The 20,233-nt window shown below is 45.6% G+C and overlaps 1 protein-coding gene across 1 annotated transcript in view; it reads left to right on the top strand.

The window, feature by feature from the left end:
* Nucleotides 1-475: 475 nt before the first annotated feature.
* Nucleotides 476-20,233, top strand: part of CPS1 (carbamoyl-phosphate synthase 1) — a 134,580-nt gene continuing 114,822 nt past the window's right edge. Inside the window, exons 1-2 of the mRNA XM_075000834.1 lie at nucleotides 476-601; nucleotides 18,075-18,184. Coding sequence (XP_074856935.1) covers nucleotides 476-601; nucleotides 18,075-18,184 — 236 coding nt within the window. The remainder of the gene's footprint in view (nucleotides 602-18,074; nucleotides 18,185-20,233) is intronic.

The raw sequence follows: 20,233 nt of genomic DNA, 5'->3' as shown, positions 1-20,233 counted from the left end.
ATTGATTCCCCCAACCAATAATTTTGTGCAAATGTAAAAAAATAAAGTGATACAAATGGAAAAAATGCTTCAATAGACATTGACAATATTAGTCAAAATTGCCCGACAATGGAAAGTGAATTCTGCCAAGCCTATGTATTAGGAATTTCTCTGGTTGCTTCCTGCAATTTTTTCAGTCCTCCGATAGAAGTTAGTATTTGATGTGTGTTGCAATCTCGTCAACATGACCACAGTTCATCTCTGTTGTAAGTGCTTTTCGGGGTGGGGGAGGGCCAAAGGCGGGGCCATGCGGAGGACTTTTAACGCCTGAAAGCATGGGAAGGTACAAAGGAGTGCTGTGCAATCAATCCCATATGCTGGCTGCTCCTGTTTACTATAATTTGCAAAAGTACGTGATTGTATCTAAGTCTAAAAAATACAAAGTAGGATCGTTCTGTTTTTTTTTAAACATTAGCTACTGACCATCTTCTTCAAGATGACAAGAATTTTGACAGCTTGCAAAGTGGTGAAGACTTTGAAAGATGGATTTGGGTTTTGCAATGCGACTGCTCATCATCATAGACGTTTGTCAAGGATTGGTACCAGATTTTTAAGCGTCAAGGTAATGAGAACCCAGCTGGTATATCTTTAATGTGCAAATAAACAACTTGATGCAGATATATTGACTTAAAACTGAGCCAAACTACGCTTCTAAGCCTTTCTCAGACTCAGACTCCTGTAGTTAGAGTTGAACATTGGAGGGAGAATTGCATCAAAAGGTGAAAGTTCATTATTTTATAGCGGTAATTTCCTTTCAGATGCCTTAGATCTCCAGAGTGCTGATAATGAAAGGAGCTGATCTTGTTTTAATAGGAAAATATGTAAATGCCTGTTGACGTTAGCATACTTTAAGCATGTGAGGCTGTACTGAGGGTTTGGCCCTGAGATTCTTATTACAGGGGAGATAACAGCGTCCTGTGCCTCACATTGCAACCCTTTATTTTAGTGGCTTAGATATGATCAGCTTAGCTCCCAGTCTCCAAATGCATTCACCAGCTCCAGCTTTACCAGTGTAACTCAGTTGATTTCAGTGGATTTAAGTGGTGTGAAGCTAGTGCAGTGCTGACTTGGACATTGTGGATAAATACAGCAACAAAAGTTTCACCGTCAGTCAGGTTCAGATTAGAGCAGGACTTGCCTGTATAACCTGTTGCCTCAGCAGTCCAGTGTTATTAACAAGCTCCAGAATCATAACTACTGTGAATGTTCTAGGAAAAGTGGCAGGGCTGGAGGGTGGCCAACCAGTTAGGGGAAAAGAGCCACCTGGATAGAGTGCAAAGAGCCATGTATTATATATGTATTTTTATCCATCTATCCACCCTCCTTCCCTTCCTCTAATAGATACATGGATAGAAATAAATACATAATACGTGGCTCAATGCCCTCCTGCCCCCATTGCCAGGCACCCCCTGCCTCCCCACTCTAACTCAATGACTGGAGCTGCTGCCGCCGCGACCGTCATGCTTTTCTCCCATCAAGCACTGGGGTGCTTGCGCAGAGTGGCAGTCAGCACTCCCCGTGTGTGGCTACAAGGAGGAGCCACATTTAATGGCTCAAAGAGGTGCGGGTTGGCCAGCCCTGTGGTAGGGAAACCAGATTTTGGGATCCATTGGGAATCCATCTGTACAAGACTAATCATTATTGCCTCTCTCAAACTGAGGCTCCCGGTTTCCCTGGGTACACTTTGCCAGCCATTGAATTACAACAGGGAACAGCTCTCTTAGCTCCCACCACAGATCTGTTAATCTTAAACCACAAAACATTGTAAAGATGAAGCAAACTGCAGGAGGAAAAAAGGCATATCTGGCTCTAGTAAGGTGCCATCAACTCGTGCCGTGTCCCTTCTGGCATCTAGGACAATGGGCTTTGAAAGAAAGAGATGCACGAATAATGGAAGTTAGCAAATATGTTAAAATTATAGACTGGGACACTTGTATTATTGGTGTATTTCTGTTGGCACCTGCTGTCTTAGTTCTTCCCTTTCCCAGGGGACATGAATTAGCCCATATCTGCCCCTGCCTTAAAATCCAGTATACAGTCCTTCCTTATAAGAGGTGAAACCCCAGGTTGCTTCAGATTCAGTCTTTGCTCAGGTTAGGAGAACTGTGAATCTTCCCCTGGTGATGGCAACTGTAATCCTACTTGGTAGATTGAACACATTCCACCCTTGTAGTTCCCCCAACACAACCATTTGAAGAGGAGATATATATAAATAAAAATCATGCATATGTATCAAATGATAAAACTTTCCACACTTTAAATATTCAGGCCACAGGCATTCAGGTCAATTCAGTGAAGCTTTATTGACACAACAAAGTAGAGGAGGATGAAGTGCTGAAAAAGTAAGACAGATCCCTCAAATGTGTGTTAGAGGATCTGCTTGGGACAGGGCTCTATGCTGGGGGGTCTAACCCACTTTCCATGTGACACCAGTATTCATGCCTGACCTAGTCGCAGGTGGCTATAGGTTGCAGTGTCATTTCTGCTCTCTTTCAATCTCTCTCTCTCTCAGTCTCTCTCTCTCTCTCTCTCTCTCTCTCTCCTTTCTCCCATGGACATAGTCTTTCTCAATTGCTTGTTAGTGAGAAGTCTCTTCTGATTCCTGATCCCTTGAGGACATACCTTGCTCACACTTTTTTGTCATATGGAATAGACGGTGCCTCTCTCTTTCAGACTCTGTCCTGTTGGCTGCAGTTTCTCTTCTCCGGACTGAGCTTTGCTCCTTCTGGTTTTGACCATGGCCAGATTATGGTCACTGATTCTGCATTTGGCACAAAAGTACCCTTGTTTTGTATGTTTCACTGTACTAAAATATCTGCTATGGTGATACTCCTTTGATGAGCTGTCTGGACCACGTTAGATCATTGGTGGATTTGGTTTGTACTTTCCAATTGGTGTTGAATGTTCTCCTCTGGCATCTTGTACTTTTTTTAAAGGACTGGTCTGTATGGGAGACCCCTACATATATTGTAACTCATCAAGAGTACTGCATATGGACAAGACCTGCATGGTCACTTTTTAATAGTCTACTAAGCTGGGTGTCCGTTAAAAAGACTGGAAGAGAGAGAAAACTGCCCAGCTGTTTTGATCCTGTTATAATGTCCTCTGTGTGGTACCTAACTCTAGGCTCATAAAGCTATGGAGTGCTTTCCTATCGCTACCAGTTCTGTGTCCGCAATACAGTCATACCATGATACACTTTTTCATCTACTCTGTTACTTGGCTGTCTTTTTAACAGTAGCTTTTGGACTGCTTAAGAAGGTGTAACCTTAAAGCCATTGAAGGTGACCAATGCAGGTGCTGTCGGGGTTGGAGGGTAGAGCCTGATGCAAAGCAAATAAGGTGCATGTTGTGTTTGTATTGCTCGTTTCCAAAGGTGTGCTCTGCCTAGTGAATGGTTGAACTTACAGGAGAGGAATGTGAAAATAACATCTTCTGACTGTTCCTCCTTCACAAAGGTCACGCCAGAGATATGTAAACACACTTCTGGCTGGGCCATCTGCAGGGGTGAACTTTGGTTCTGAAAACATGACCTCAAAGGCCAGGTCCATTACCTTGAAGGCAGTAGCAGGCTCATAGATCTCTCTAGACACAGTTTATCCACTAGGAGGAGGAGGAGGAAGAGCTGCCTGATGTTTGCTTGGCTGTACTCCAGGGGAATTCTGTGCCACTCTGTGGACATGTAATTCGTGCCCCTTGTGGGTATCTTTGCCACCTCGCAGAAAAATGATTTTCTGACAAGGAAGCAAAGGGAAGCTACAGGAGTGGTCCTGTGCCTAGGTGTGTCATTTCAGACACCTGGAGCAGCTAGTGGGGAGGTAAAGCGCTGCATGGGGGATGGGAGCAAGGAGGAGAGTTTGGAAATGACCCGAATGGTGGCTCCTATGCTGCACCCACATCAGCTGCTGGTTCTGGCTGGGCTGGGGAGGGTGGAACATCCTCACAAGAAGCAGTTGGGTCAGAGATCTCCCTGGGTGTAAGAAGATCCGCACGGTACCACCTGCATCCAGCCCTGATCACTCATAAAACGTGGGGAGAGAGTTACTGAATAGGGAGCTGATCTCCTGTCTACCCAACCCCCATGCGTCTGGATCTCCCCCCATATCCAAATCTCCATCCCATTAAGCCTCATTTTCTTCATCTGGAGTCCACCAGGTCTCCCACCCCAGCCCACTCCTGCACCCTCCCTCCCATCTAGACCCCGCATTTCTACCACCCCTCTCCTGCACCCTACATCCCAGCCCACTCCTGCACCCTCCCTCCCATCTAGACCCCACATTTCTACCACCCCTCTCCTGCACCCTACATCCCAGCCCACTCCTGTACCCTCCCTCCCATCCACACCCTGCATTTCTACCACCCCCTCCTACACCCCCTCCCATCCACACCCCACACCCCTCTCCTGTACCCCACCTCCCAGCCCATTCCTGCACCCTCCCTCCCATCCACACCCCGCATTCCTACCTCCTGCTCCTGCACCCCCTCCCATCCACACCCCACACCTCCACCCCTCTCCTGCACCCTATGTCCCAGCCCACTCCCGTACCCTCCCTCCCATCCACAACCTGCATTTCTACCACCCCCTCCTACACCCCCTCCCATCCACACCCCACACCCCTCTCCTGTACCCCACCTCCCAGCCCACTCCTGCACCCTCCCTCCCATCCACGCCCCACATTCCTACCACCCCCTCCTGCACCCCCTTCCATCCACACCCCATCCCCCCACCCCTTCCTGCACCCTACATCCCAGCCCACTCCTGAACCCTCCCTCCTGTTCAAACCCTGCATTCCTACCACCCCCCCTGCACCCCCTCCCATCCACACCCCGCACCTCCACCCCTCTCCTGCACCCTACGTCCCAGCCCACTCCTGCACCCCCTCCCATCCACACCCCCACCCCTCTCCTGCACCCTACGTGCCAGCCCACTCCTGCACCCTCCCTCCTGCCTAGAGCACCCATCCCTAGCCCACTCCTGCACCAACAGTCTTCCACTTTATTTCCTGCCCAGACTTCAGCCTGCTCTCCACCCCTTCCCATGCACCAACCCCACATTCTGGGTCTTCCCCAGATCCTAGGGGGCCCCGCAAAATCCACTAGACCCTGTCTCCCTAGGCTGTGGGATGGAGCTTGAGTGTAGAGAGGGGAATGTCTTTTTTATTCTTCTGTTTCTCGTTTGTCGGCCACATCTGTGAGGTGTTTTTCTCCTCGCTTGGGGGACCAGAGGGTGAGGTTTGTTTGTTTATTTGTTTATTTATTTATGCTTTTCTTTATGTGTGGCTCACAAATGATTTCTCTGTAGCTCAGTGGCCCCTGGCCTTAAAAAAATTGTATGGAAAATTTTGATCTGGTCTAGAGACTGATGATGAGGAATTAGGGAGCTGATGAAGATATGACGCCTAACAATACCAAGATGAGAATATCTAATATGATACTGGACTGGCATGTTTAACAAGAGAAGTGTAACCCTGAGGGCACATCTTCATGCTGGAGAAGATTGCTGCTGCCATGATCTATCTTCCGGAGTTTGATTTAGTGTGTCTGGTAGTAATGTGCAAAATTGAACTCACAGGGTGTCCCCATTGGTGCCAGTACTCCTGCTCCTTGCAAGGAGTAAGGGAAGTCTATGGGAGCATTTGCTCCCATCAACCTCCAGCAGTGGAGATGGTGTGGAAGCTCAAATTAAGGCATGCCGACTACAGCCATGTAATTAACATAGGTGGGATTGCGTCTCTTCATTCGACCTTCCCCTTTAGTGTAGACCTGGCCACAGAAAAACGCTAATGTGTATGAACTCAGGAAAAAAAGGACTTAAGTCACAGGATATCAGAAGTGAAAAGTTGGTAAAAATGAACTGAGTTGTTGGTATTATGGCGAAGACAGCAGTTAGGCAATTCCTCTTTTGGTGCTGATTAAACTGTTGCCATACACAATATCAGAGAAAATTGAATTGTTTTGCACGTGTCATGAATGATGCAGGAAGCAATAGAGTCTGACATTTGGGAGAAAGTAGCAGGAACTAGGATGCTGGCATGATCCAGAACCACCATTTGATACAGCCCTGCAGCCCAATGTGTTCCGTTCCTTCTGCAGTTGTGGTATATTGTGGCCATGTTTCCTGCACTAAAGCTTTGCTCTTTGCAAGCTGGAATCCTGTTTCGTGTGTCTCTCTGTCCTGTAAGATGTTCCTGTTCTGCTCTGGCCAGGCATACCAAGAGAACAGCCTTTGCAAAAATATTTTATATTTATTTGGCTCTGTTGTTTCCATTCCTACCTTGAGGCAGGATCATGCAAGGACACAGTCCTTCTGTTTTTTAAGAGCTTGCACCCAGGCTTTTTTGAACCCTGGCACTTGAGGGGTGCAGAAATGTGGGTATGTTTTATTTGGAGATGGGTCAGACACCCTAAAGATTTAGACAGGTTTACATGAGAGGACTGGGTAAAGGCCCAGTCGGGGATAAAGTTCGCATACACAGAATCACACAGAATCATAGGGCTGGAAGGGACCTCAGGAGGTCATCTAGTCCAGCCCCCTGCTTCAAGCAGGATCAACCCCTACTGAGTCATCCCAGCCAGGACCTTGTCCAGCCGGGACTTAAAAACCTCAAGGGATGGAAAATCCACCACCTCTCAAGGCAGTGCATTCCAATGCTTCACCACCCGCCTGGTGAAGAAGTTTTTCCTAATATCTAACCTACACCTTTCCCTCTTCAACTTCTGACCATTACTCCTTGTTCTGCCATCTGACACCACTGAGAACAATTTCTCACCCTACTTTTTAGAGCTCCCCTTCAGGAAGTTGAAGGCTGCTATTAAATCACCTCTAAGTCTTCTCTTCTGTAAACTAAACAAGCCCAAATCTCTCAGCCTATCCTCATAGGTCTTGTGCTCCAGACCCTTAACCATTTTTGTTTCATTCAGCTTCTTTGTACAAAACTCATTTCAGCTGTATCTGAGCTCCCAATAGAAAAGAGACATCTGTAGTGAGGACCTATTAACGAGTAGCAGTCTAGAGCAGCATCACAGAGTGCAGGCTGAATGCTAACGGTAGTCTTAGAGATAAATAGGAAAATAATGAAAAAATCTTCCTGTGGAACCTACTGGAGAATTAAATCCAATCTGCAGAATTCTATGAAAAGGTTAAAAAACAACCTGAAGAAATTGTGTCATACTCTATTAAACGCTATAGTGTTTGAATGGACCTTTCTGAAAACTTTCTAGTTTCATCAGTATTAACTTTTATGAGACTTCTGTATAATTGTACTCACATGCCCTGTCTGTCGCTTAAATAAACCCAGAGCAAAGTCTGGTGAGTTGCTGATTTGGTCCTAAATGAAGACTGTATAATTTCAGTATTTTTTTTTCTACCAAGTGCCTGATGGAGAACATAGATGAACAAACTCCCAGGAAACTAGACCCACCCTGCTCCACTGACATAGGTCAAGCCTGAAAAGGAAGGGGTACCTCAGAGAGAAACAGCTTTACCTCTGCTACTGACCAGGGTGATGGTTAGCTTTGCCATGGGGAAGAACCCAGTCAACTTGAGACCATTAGTTGACTTCACCTGGAAGCCAGAGGTTTTCATGAATCAAAACAAAAAGCAGTCAAGTAGCACTTTAAAGACTAGCAAAATAGTTTATTAGGTGAGCTTTCATACCATAGCCAGACGAGAACAGACTGAATATTTAAGACACAGTTTTCATGAATGTTTACTCTAACGGGGCGATAGCATAATGGAGATCACTGTCATAGAGCTGTGTTTCAGAAGTGAGCAGAGATAGGGCAGCTTGTAACACTTCAATGCTCTGCCAAGGCCCATGTGCTTGAGTAGGGATGTAAAGAGCAATATGGGTCATAAACAGAAGCGCAGGAGGATGAGCAAAAATGGGGATCTGGTTTCTAGGTGGGTTGGAATGAGATTAGTGGACCGATAGTGAAGCAAAAGGATTTATTTATTTATTTATTTATATTAAAATTCCCCCTTCTCTGCTCTTCCTGATTTTTTAGCCAGAAGCAGATATAAATATCTGGGTTGGCTGAAGTCAGGAGTACTGGAAATTGCAAAAGATGGGCCAATTGTGTGCAATTTCCAGAAGGATTAGCAGACCAGAAATGCCATAGAGCTTGTGTGAGAGGCATTTCTCCCTGTGCTAAGGGTACACTCCAACCTTTCTACTATTATTCCATTTGATCTTGAGTGAGAGGCTGCATTACAGTTTCTGCACCTGGAATCTGCAGCTGAAGGATGAGGCACTGCAGTACCTATGGCATTTTCTGCCTATCTGGCCAATTGACTGCTCCATGAGAAGACAGACAGGTGTGTTCTTGAGTTAAGGCAGATAAAGCATCATGGTCTGTCCATAATAAATGCTTCCTGTTTCTGAAAACTGCTTCTAACCGGAGACAGACAAGCTTCCACGCAGCTCAAGTTCCAACTGTGTTTCCTTTGTTTACCAGTGAACACATTCTACCTGGAACTCTACAGCACACAGAGACTTCTAATGGCTGTAACAAGAATCTACTGAACAGGCAGCGGAAGTAAATGCTGGAAGTCTGTGACTGATTGCCCCCCTGGCAAGTCTAAATAGCAGAAAGGTGCTTATTGATTCATTTTGTGAGGCAATTTGAAGGAGGCGGGGGATGGGGAGAGGGGCAGACACTAAAGAGAAACCTAAAATTATGAGCAGTCCTGTGGCACCTTAAAGATCAACAGAGTCATGACATCATGAGCTTTTGTGGGTAATACCCACTTCTTCAGATTATAATTTGTGAAGCTACAGACTAACACGATTACGCCTCTGAGGCCAGAGTTATGAAAAATTCTGATAGATAGGATTTTGGCAGGTGCATTAAAGTTAATTGTGGCGTAGTGGCATTACAGGTCTCAAAATTATTAACTGTACTGCAAATGGGATGCTGCTGGACTAGAATATGTGGCTAAAAGAAACTTTTTAAGTGCACACACTGCACTGCAAATACACGGCAGCTGACAGTGGTTTTCATTTGCTACATATTTATGTAGTGCAATTGCATGTATGCAGGAAATCTAACAATACAGTAACAATCCCTGCTTATCTCCATAGTTATGCTTCTGAAAAAATACTACTTTAAGTGAAACAATGTTAAGTGAATACAGTTTCCCCCTACAGAAATAATGTAAAGAGCAGGAGAGGTTAGTTCCAGGGATTTTCTTTCACCAGACAATAGACATTATATACTGTATAAGTTTTAAATAATTTAAAACTAACAATTTAATGTCATGCTTACAAATGACCATTGTGAAGCTTGGTCAAGGTTGGGGTACAGGGCTTTCCATACATTCTGGAGGGCCAGGCGGGTGAAATGTCATCTCTCTGGTGGGCAGAGAGGGGCCGGCCAAGCAACCTTATAATGAAGCATCATGCAACTTTAAACAAGTGTGTTCTGTAATAGATCAGCAACCTAATGGCAAAGTGATGTCACCTGAGAAGACTTTAAATGAAAAGTTATTGTAATAATTTACATGTTAGTCCTGAAGGGTCTTAAACTACTTCACAAACTATAGCCTGGCAGCATTGTTAAACTGTGGTCTCTGTTGGGGAAAAAGATATTCGCTAAACAGCAGCCAATGCGCTTAGCTGCGTCTGGAGTTGAAATTTTAGGGCAGGCTACCAAGGGAACCTAGTCTGAAAAATGCCATAGTTCCTACAGGGCAGAAAGGAACTAGAGTTGACTCCTTTCTAATGACTGGTGGTCACTTCTGAGTCTGGGTCAACTAACTTGGGCTCCCACAATGGCACTGAAAATAGACATTCAAACATTCAGTCATTTAAAATAGACATTCTTGGGCTGTAGTCTGGGCTGTGAAGCTTGGTATGTGGGGAGGCTCCCAGAGCCTGGATTGTCAGCAACAGGGGTAGCCAGTAAAAAGTGGCGGCACACCAGGATTAGCCCCTGGTTGTCCTCTGCAACTATATTTACCTGCACCTCCATAGGTATCTGATGATCACGGCTCTTGTTGGCTGCGGATCGCTGTTCATGGCCAATGTTAGCGGCGGAAAGTGGCGTGGACTGGGATGCCTTTTCCCACCCATCCCATTGGCTACAAATGGTGATCCACGCCCAACAAGAGCTGTGGTTGGCTGATGCCTGGGGAAGTGCAGCTAAATATAATGGAGGCTCACAGACCGGATCTGGCCTGTTTTTTGTCCATCCCGGTCTACAAGCTGAACTATCTTTGCTCCTGTTCTTGGCTCTGTAGCACTAACCCTGTGAGCCAGTTGACGCAGACTCTGAGACGTGTGTGTGTGGGTGTTTTTGAATGTGTTGACGAACTCTCAGTCACATTTCCTATTACATAAAAGTGGGTTAGCAGCTCAGGGATGTAGTAACGCCCACATTAGAAATGTGAGTAAGAGTACTGTAGTTGCTCCAAAGAGGCTGACTAAACAAACAAGGCTCTTAGCTAATGGTAGACCAAAGAGAGGGAGAGACCCTCACATCTCCCGCTAATGCCAGGCACACATGCATGCAAGGTATAGTTGATAAGGGCTGCAGAGGGTCTGTACAAAGGCCATTGTACTCCTTAAATCTCTGCGTAGGACTGTGCAGGTATCTGTAGGTAGAATGGTTGGGTAGGGATGTCTGTGAGCCAGCAGTGTGCTGCAGAAATACACGATGGCTGGCCTGGGCTTGTATCTGCTGAAGCAGAAGCCTGTAATAGAGCCAGGCCCGCAGGGAGTGGTGAGGGATCTGTGATGCCCATTTGCAACTGGTGCACAGAGTTAGATGTTACAGCAGCTGTCCCAATCTGTGGTCCTGTTCTGAGGGCTCAGTTTTATTCCCAGAACCAGCCTACTAGCACGGAAATGGCTTTAAGCACTTAGTATGAATTATTCTCCTAGGGAACAGCATCTTTTGGGGCTGAGAGGTTTTCAGAGAATGAATCCTTATATTGGGTTCCTGAGTTGCTATTCAGGGTAGGATTTTTCAACAGCACCTAAGAGCACAAGTACCATGGAAAAAGCAACCCATAAGCCCCGAGAGGAGTGCACAGATTCTCAAAGGTCCTAGGCAACCAGCTGCACCTGTCAAAATCACCATATGCTGGAAACTTGATTTCTTTTAATGCCTGCAGAAGGTCCCTCCGAGGAAGTTTTTCTGCAGGCAATGGAGCATACAGACCCTTTGCGTAAGAAATCACTGCATTAGAATAGAAGTTCATCAGACTGATCAGCACTGTGAGATTTGGAAACTGATTGAGAGGTATTTCATTAAGTAGTATTTGAGGCTGGACTTGTTAGTGCGATTTTTAGGGAATTAGCTGTACAGCTTTCCTACTAAAATTGCATGGGCTAGGGTGACATTATATATCTCCCCCCATGGATGCAGACCCCAAGGGTGCATCCCCCCACCAAAATCTTAAGGATTGCATTAATAAACAAAGGAAATCTGGAGTTTGGAATATTTATGTTGCTTTCTTAAGTGTGAACACATTTAGTCATGGTATAAAATTGTTCATGAATGTCATATTGAACAGCTAATTTTTTAAAATGAATTTTAGCCTCTACTCCCCAGAAAGTTAAAACAAAACAAAACAACCTCTCCAAAAACAACTAAAACCAACTCTTCCTGCCAAATCCAACTCTCCTGCAACCTAGACTCCTCCACAGAGAGAAGAACCTTGAGATCCCAGGAAATTAACTGCGTTTTCCCAACAGTAAATGAATAAAAAAGAGAAATAGAAATGCAAAAATGGTAGTTCTGAATATGTGTTAATTTAGTTACTCAACAAATGTCGGTTTTCCAATGCCTTGTCATGTACTGATAAATGAACTTCAGGGAGAGCTGGCTCAAGGAGGGACAGAGGGAGGGAGCAGGTAAAAGTGATGAAGTTCTTAATATGTGAAATGTTAGGGGAATGTTTGCTGCAACTGTTAAGTGTTCAAAGCTGTAAATGAAGTTCCTCCTGTCTCTAGCGTGTCCACCTAACTTGCCACAAATGGAAAGTGGTTTCTCTCTCTCCCTCTGCAGCAATGTGAAGGTGGCTTATTCTTTTTAACAAGGAAGTGCCAGGGATCTCCCTCTAAGGGTATGTCTATACTATGGAATGAAGTTGAATTTATTGAGGTTGACTGTCAGCATTTGATTTGTAAAGTCAAAGGTGCGTGTCCACATTAACTTCGTGAGGCTGGTGGAGTGCACTGTCACTATGATGGCTACTACTGACTCTTACACATTGGCCATCCCACAGTTTCTGATGCTTATTTGAATTGTGAATTAGAATACTAATGCCTGACGGGACAACACATGGTTGCAGGTGGTTCTGGGTACATGTCACCAGCCTCCTATGATATACTTATCTCCTCCCTCCCTCTGTCCTTCCTTGAGCCAGCTCTCCCTAACTTGTCCTCAGACCTGCCCACAGGAGCGAGGAAGAATGCGAGAAGGCCACGCACACAGACGTGCAGGAATGCGCTGAATGGAGCAATTGGCATAAACTGGTGAAAATTGGCCATATTTATACGCTGGAAGGCTGATTCTGGTCCCAAGAAAGAAGCACAGACTGCTGGGAACACATAATTACACAGCTATGAGACAACAACCAGTGGCTGCAAAAATTTTACATGTATAAGGCTGCTTTCATGGAACTTTGAAGATTGCTTCCTGTTGTCTTGAAGCAAAGCAAAACCAGAATGAGACCTTCTTTGACAGTTGAGAACGGAGTAACAATAGCCTTGCGAAAACTTGCAACATCAGACTGCTACTGGTCAGTCAGGAATAAATTTGGACTGGGTAAATCTATAGTGGGGGCTGCTGTGAGCCAAGTAACCAGGGCAATCAAGGACAGGGACTCTGGAAAATAAGCAGGACACAGAGGATGGCTTTGCGGTGTTGGAGTTAATTAAATATGGTGGTGCAATGGACAAAATGCATGTCCCTATCCTGGCACCAGACCACCCTACCAAAGAACACATCAGCCACAAAGGGCACTAGTTAAAGTGGTACTGCTTTGCAGAGGGGGGCCCTCTGCATGCTGCTGTGCTGTATACAAGGTCCAGGCCGTTCCCAGGGGTTGGTTCCAGTCAATGGAAGCTGCAAGATTGTGCTGGGCTAGGAGCAGTGCAAGGTGTGCAGAGAGCAAATACCTCCTGCCTCCAGTTGGCTGCTTTAAGTGGTAGCTGGGGGTGCAAAAGGCAGGGAGCCTCTCTGAGTCTCTCACTATGCCGCAGGATGGTGGCAGGTGGAACCTAGCTGTTTGGAGGGCCAAATCTGGTCTGGGGGTCATATTTTGCTCACCCATGCCTTTGGTCACTTAAAGGGATGCTGGCACAGCTTATTCACTTGGTTAGGCCTCAGAGAAGGCATTGTTGTTGCTACTTGCTGTATTTGGCATAATATCTGTGGGGGAAAAAAAGGAGAAAAAGTATGTGGCAGACTAGGGGTTTGAGGCAGATTACCTTGTTGCCAGTTATGAGCTGCCAGACCTCAGAGCTGTGAGAGGAGCCCATTGAGGTGTACTGCATATCAGAAAGGCTTTGAAAACGAGTTTCATGAGTGACCTGACAATGATGTGGCAGTTATGTGTGTTGGTCGTTGTAAAGCAATACATGTGCAATGGGGGAGCAGCTTGGTAAACCGACCCTCCTACCCCAGTTGGCACGGTGGATAAAATCCTATTGTTCTGAAATCATACCTTTTTATGCAGGAAGCACAGTGATCACAGGCAATGCTGAACAGGCGCAAAAGATCCGATAACATGGGGGCAAGGGGCACTAGCACATGTGGTTAATTACAGTCATGCTGTGTAGCAATCAAAGCTGTGGGAATGACAGCCTTCTGCTCCATGACCGATTCCTCAGAGTTGATTGGATGGCGTCATGGGCCCTGCTGCATTCTAGAATGTCTGGAATGGGCAAGGAGGATATGGATGTTGGCGAGGAGGGCATGTAGTTTATCAATGAGTGCTCTGGCTGCTTTTGCAACACCTCCCTCAGATGCTTCATCAGGTCTGTTTGCTCCTGCATGAGCCTTAACGTCTCGTCCTGTATGTTTCACTTGTGTTCCCTTCACGCTTTCCTGTCAGATTCCTACGAGCGCTGGCAGTGTGTGCCTTCAGAATATGCTGAAGCATGGAGACTGAGGGGAAGAAACCACCAAAAGCCTCTGGGTCTTTGCCCACGAAAGCTCATGCTCCAAAAAATCTGTTAGTCTATGAGGTGCCACAGGACTTGTTGTTTTTGTAGATACAGACTAACAGCTACCTGTCACCATGCAAGGCACTGTCGTTAGCCGTCTGGAGCAGAAATCCATCAACCTCATGAAAAAACAGACATGCATTAGATGAAGCGGGTCTTTGCCCAGGAAAGCTTATGCTCCAAAAGATCTGTTAGTCTAAACAGTGCCGCAGGACCTCTCATTACTTTTTTTAAAGGCTAGACTTTACGGAAGATATGTTGTGAAGTACAGCAGATTAACTCTTTTACAGTGATTGAATCACTTTATGGCATGTTAGGTACAAAGCTGAATTCTTCATTTTAAATTGGAGTGACTACAAGTGAGATATAACACACGGCAGAGTGGGCAGGCAGGCGTGGTACGCAACTCACTAGAAGGGGCCTTTAGTTTCCACTTTGAAAGCATGTGGGAAAGGGTGTTTGCACACTACAGTTCTCAAGGTCAGTAGAAGGGGCTTAGTGGTGTACACACATTCTAAAATTGACCTAGGCTGGGTCTACATGAGTCCCTTCCTTTCAGAAGGGGCATATTCATGAGCGAGTTCGAAAGATGCTAATGAGACACTGTCATGAATATGCAGCGCCTCATTAGCATAATGGTGGCACTTTGAAAGTGCGGCTTTTTGAATTGCGTGCCGCCCATGGAGACAGGGACCTTCTGAAAGGACCCCCCCCAGTTTTCGAAAGCCACTTCTTCCTAACACCAGACAGGGCATGCAGCAGGGACTATGAACATGCAGCAGGGCCCATGAAGAAGCCATCCAATCAACTCTGAGGAATGGGTCATGGAGCAGAAGGCTGTCATTCCCACAGCTTTGATTGCTACACAGCATGATTGTAATTAACCACATGTGCTTGTGCCCCTTGCCCCCATGTTATCATATCTTTTGCACCTGTCCAGCATTTCCTGTGCTCCTAACACCGGATAGGAAGAAGGGCTTTTGAAAACGGGGGGGGGGGTCATTTTGGAAGGTCCCTGTCTCCACAGGCGATGTGCGATTTGAAAAGCTGCACTTTCGAAGCGCTGCGGCTGCCATTATGCTAATGAGGCGCTGAATATTCATGGTAGCACCTCATTAGCATCTTTCGAACCTGGTTATTAACATGCCTCTTCCGAAAGGAAGGCGCCCGTATAGACACAGGGCTAATGTGGCTAGCGTCAACTTAACCTCATAGCATAGATCAGGCCTAAGACACGGAGAGACCCACTTCCAGCAGCAGCATGCTCAACTCGGTGCCTCCAGCCGCAACCAATGAAATGTCCACGTTGTCCCACTGATTACGGCTGCAGCCCTGCTTGAGTCCTGCTTTACTGTGACATTTGTCAGGCCTTCATTCTGCCAGCCAGGGACCGCTAATTCCTTAAGTCAGCTCTAGGAAAGGGTATAGTGTTTAGTGGTTAATGCTCAGAATGAGGAATCAGCAGCAGAACTATTCCCAGTGCTCCAACTGGTTCATGTGACTGTGAGCAACTCAAATAACTCTCTGTCCTCGTTTGCTCGGCTGTAAAATAGATCCTAATTCCACAAAGCAAGGAAAAGCTAACCTTCGCTCCCTCTTTCTGCGCACGTGCCACAGGGATCTGTCTGAAGTAAAGGAGAAAACTGAAAGAGTGTCAGATACCCCTGATAAGAGATGCCATCTTTTTAATGAGGATCACTGTGCTTATAGTCCATGTAAGCGTGTTGTGGCTTAATTAATGTAATGACATCCTCCATGTTACAAAATGAAAGTGTTAGGTCACCAAGCCACGGCCACAGAAGCATCGTTCCTACCTATGGAAATGAGATTGGCTGTGTGTGTGTGTGTGTGTGTGCAGTCACTGACTTTCATTGGCTTGAAATGGAATATAAATTTGGTGGCATCATTATAGAAATGCAAGTACAGGCTGTCTTGATAATTGATGTGCCCCTCCTTAGGACTTGTGGTGGAGGGAGGCAAGCCAAATCGCAGCAGTTAAAGTCTGCACACCCAAAACACCATACCCAACGGTTCCAGTGCTGTTCAGCTCAGAGCTTGCTGGCGTCAGCTGTGGAAAGCAAGAATGCACTCGGCATGGATGTTTTTTAGTTTGCTCCATCAAGTAATTTTAAAATAAGACAAAGTACACAATCATGATAACTTTACTTTGATAGTGATGGGCAAGTGATGGAAACACTGGTCACGAGGAACAGTGCTACTCAAGCAAAGTGGTCACAGGGAGGAGAAAAAAAATTCCTGTTGGGGTGGTTAATCAGTGGAATAAATTGCCTAGGGTGGTTGTAGAATCTCCATCACTGGAGATATTTAAGAGTAGGTTGGATAAATATCTATCAAGGATGGCCTGGATGGTGTTTGGTTCTGTCATGAGGGCAGGCGACTGGACTTGACAACCTCTTGATGTTCCTTCCAGTTCTACTATTCTGTGGTTCTATTACATCCTGGATACATACAATCGTACATTCTGTGATTATATTACATTACTGCTGATATTATAGCTGTGCCCAAAGGCTTGTAGTGGTGTCTGAGTGCCACCCTGTGGCTAGGGGTACCTTCGCTGTGTCCTGGCCCATTTTTCCCCTTCTCCGAGGCTTCTCATATAAACTCCTGCAGAGGCACCACCCCTTCCTGTCATTGGGCCTCCGAGCACCTCTGATCTGGAGTTTGTTTTTCCCCATTGATCTCTTTCTTGCACTGAGTTAGGGCCCTGCAGGAACTTTCATAGTCCAGGTCTGCACTACAAAGTTAGGTCATCCCAGCTACGTCACTCAAGGTGTGAAAAATGTACCCTCCCACCCCCAAGTGATGTCATCAAGCTCAACTAACCCTGGGGTAGACCTTGCATGGTGAATGGAAGAATGTCGGTTGACTTAACTGCTGCCTCTCAAAGGGTGTCTTTACAGCATGGATGGGAGATTCCCCTTCCATCACTGGAGCTAGCAGCTGCATTTTGAGGGAAGACATAACCTTACTCTCTGCTGGCATAGCCACAGATTCTTAGCCTTTGCCCCTGCAGCTTCCTTCTGCTTTTATACTGGAATCAATCATTTGATTCGTCTCTGGTGTGATTCTCTGTGTAAGCAAGGTTGGCCAGTGCCAGCCCTGCCACTGGTAAGGAGCAAGTAATCCTGTTGAAAGGCTCCAGTGATGCATAGGACTTATTGTGTTAAGGCAACCACTAAGTCCTTGAAGTTAAGAAGAGGCTATTCCCAGGGATGTGTTAGTCCATAGGTATCTCCTGCTTTTTTTTTTTTTTTTTTTTTGATGCATCCGAATGTGGCCACTGTTGAAGGTAGGATGCTAAGCAAGATGGACAAAGGTTGTGATAGGTACGGTGGACAGTACAGATTGAACCTCTCTAATTTGGAACACTCTCATCTGGCAACATCCATTATCTGTCGTGGTTCTAGTTAGATGGATGACCACTTATGGTCGTGTCCAACTTTCCTATGCTCCCATAGAGTTTGTTTCCAGCCACCAGTCCTGGCTCTCAGTGTTCTGAGCTGTTATTTAGCTGCAATAGCTGCATTTACCCCCTAAATGTCTCCTAAGTGCCCAATAAGCAGCAGAAGTGTTGGTAATGCTGCTAGACAATACTGACCACCTGTGGTCAGGCAAATTCTCTTGTTTGGCACCGATCAGTCCCAAGGGTGTTACGTGAGAGAGGTTCAACCTGTAGACAATTTTTTGGACATAAGGGAGTTTGTGCTTTGCATCGCAGATGGCATGGGAGTCATGTGCCTTGCATGTTTTCAAGTTACCTGCAAATTTTTTCCTAGCTGTAGGGTGTGCTTGTTTAAAATACAGATGTGAGTGTCATCATGCATCTTGTTTCTCTAGGCACAGACGGCAAACTTGGTACTCGACGATGGAACGAAGATGAAGGGCTATTCCTTTGGCTATCCATCATCTGCAGCTGGTGAAGTTGTCTTCAACACTGGTCTTGCTGGGTAAGACAAAGGATACACTAAATAGGGATGCTTTTTTTTTTGTAACAGAGCCTTAAACTATTTAAACAAGAAAAACAGCTGACCGTTCATTATTAATATTATATATGATTTATTAATTCATTTTATTAAATAAATACTATTTTATTTTTATTACCGTAATGTGTAGGAGATGTAGTCATGAACCATGATCCTGTTGTGCCAGGTGCTGCACAAATAAAGAACCAAAATCCAGGCCTTAATCCAAAGAACTTGCAATCTAAGTATAAAGCAAGAGTCAACATGTGGATACAGGCAGACTGACTGGGGTGTGTCAAGAAACAATCAGACCATACTAATCCACATGATGGGCAAAGTCAGGCACACTTGTAGCCAAATTCTTGTCAAGCTTTTCTTTGTATCGTAGCAAAGGAGAGTTTGGGCATTTGAAGGTAAAAACCAAGGTGATTGGGCATCATTAGGGAGTGTCTCCGAAATGTGAGTGGCAGCATCATGGCAGAAAATGTAAAGGTTCAATGTGCAGAGGGATTTTCTGAAATATTGCCATGCCATCCCCATTTTGCAGACTGGCGACCGGTAAATCCTTTCACTCAGCTTTAAAAATTCAGCCATTTCTGTGTTGAAACATGGTAACTACTTAATAGGACACAGCACTGACATGCCTGTACCTGTGTCTTCATTGCCCGCTAGTGGCTAAGTCCTATATAGTGCTGTATGAGTCTCTGATAAGACAACCGAGTTTGTGCTTTAGCTCAAGTAGTAGAAACTTGTGCTTTTTAAATCCACAAGATACAAGTTCATTCCTCAGAGAAGCTCTGTCTGAGGCGGTCATTACACACGGTGACGCATGCGGGGATCAAACGTGCTGTTGAACTTTGAGTCCCCTCAGCTATGGAGAGCGTGCGATGCTTGTGTCCAGCATATGGGGACTCTTTGTCCCTCTTGAATGTAGAAACTCATAACCCTGCTATAGCCTGGGGGCTAGTGACATGGTCAATCACTCAGGATCACTCCCACCGCCTCTGCAGCATTGCCCATGATGGAAGAGAAAGTCAGTCGCTGTGCACGCTTGCTTGATAGATACAGTAGGTTCATGAGTGAGGCCTAGCAGGCATCAACGGGCGGGAGAGCTGAGATGTTTTTTGAGCTAAAATTGAACCTCAAGTTTCAGGCTGGAGTTTCAATGCAAATCTTCATGCACCTGCTCCGCTCTTCCCAAACTCTGCTCTCCCTATGCAGAACAAATACCACAAGATGGGTTTTTAAATAGTTCCATTGGTGAGAACACTGAATTACAGCGTAGGAAATCTGTTCACGAAGTTTTGAATCACACGGCAATTACTTATGCTTTCCGACAGCACTAATTACTAGCTGTGTTAATATACCTGCCAACAAACAACTGTTTAATATAGATCAGAATGATGGAGAGCACAAGAGTTCTCTTCCCTGTGATAGATTATGGGCAATAAATCTTGTCACATCTCAGAAGTCAAGCAACACCTGATGGATTAATTTACCTTCAACACTGCAGCTCAGCAGCAGAAGCTGGATTTAGTATTTTATTTACTGACAATACACAGAGGATAAGGAATGGTCCATTTCTGTTCTGCGGGGTAGAAAGGGGAGAAGCAAAATATAAGGTTAAAGGCATATTTAATTGTCTGTGGGCACAACCACATACTTCCCAACCATGTCTGGCTTTGCAGGACTGTCACAGTTTGAACTCCAACCCCCTGTCCTGCTTGAAGCAGAACGTTTTCCTTATTGAGTAGTACCCACAGCTGTATTCATGCTCTACATAGTGTGTACCATTGGCAGGGGCAAAGTTAGGCCAGGTAGTGGCTTGAACCTTACAGGGAGTGTGCAGTGGCTGCAGGAGCTCAGGGATTGAGAACTCCAATGGGAACAAGTGACTGGAAGGCAGGAGATGAGCATAGCTCAGATTCCGTGGGTGAGGTGCTGAACTCAGGAGTTGAGGCAAAAATGGCTCCCCAGGGACTGGTAGCATTCAACGGTGTCCTGCTGTAGGGTGGTATAAAACCCAGACAGCTA

Source organism: Carettochelys insculpta, chromosome 8 (genome assembly GCF_033958435.1).
Source record: "Carettochelys insculpta isolate YL-2023 chromosome 8, ASM3395843v1, whole genome shotgun sequence".
Taxonomy (NCBI): domain Eukaryota; kingdom Metazoa; phylum Chordata; order Testudines; family Carettochelyidae; genus Carettochelys; species Carettochelys insculpta.
The sequence above is the reverse complement of the archived record's forward strand: the minus strand, read 5'-3'. Positions and strand labels throughout refer to the sequence as shown.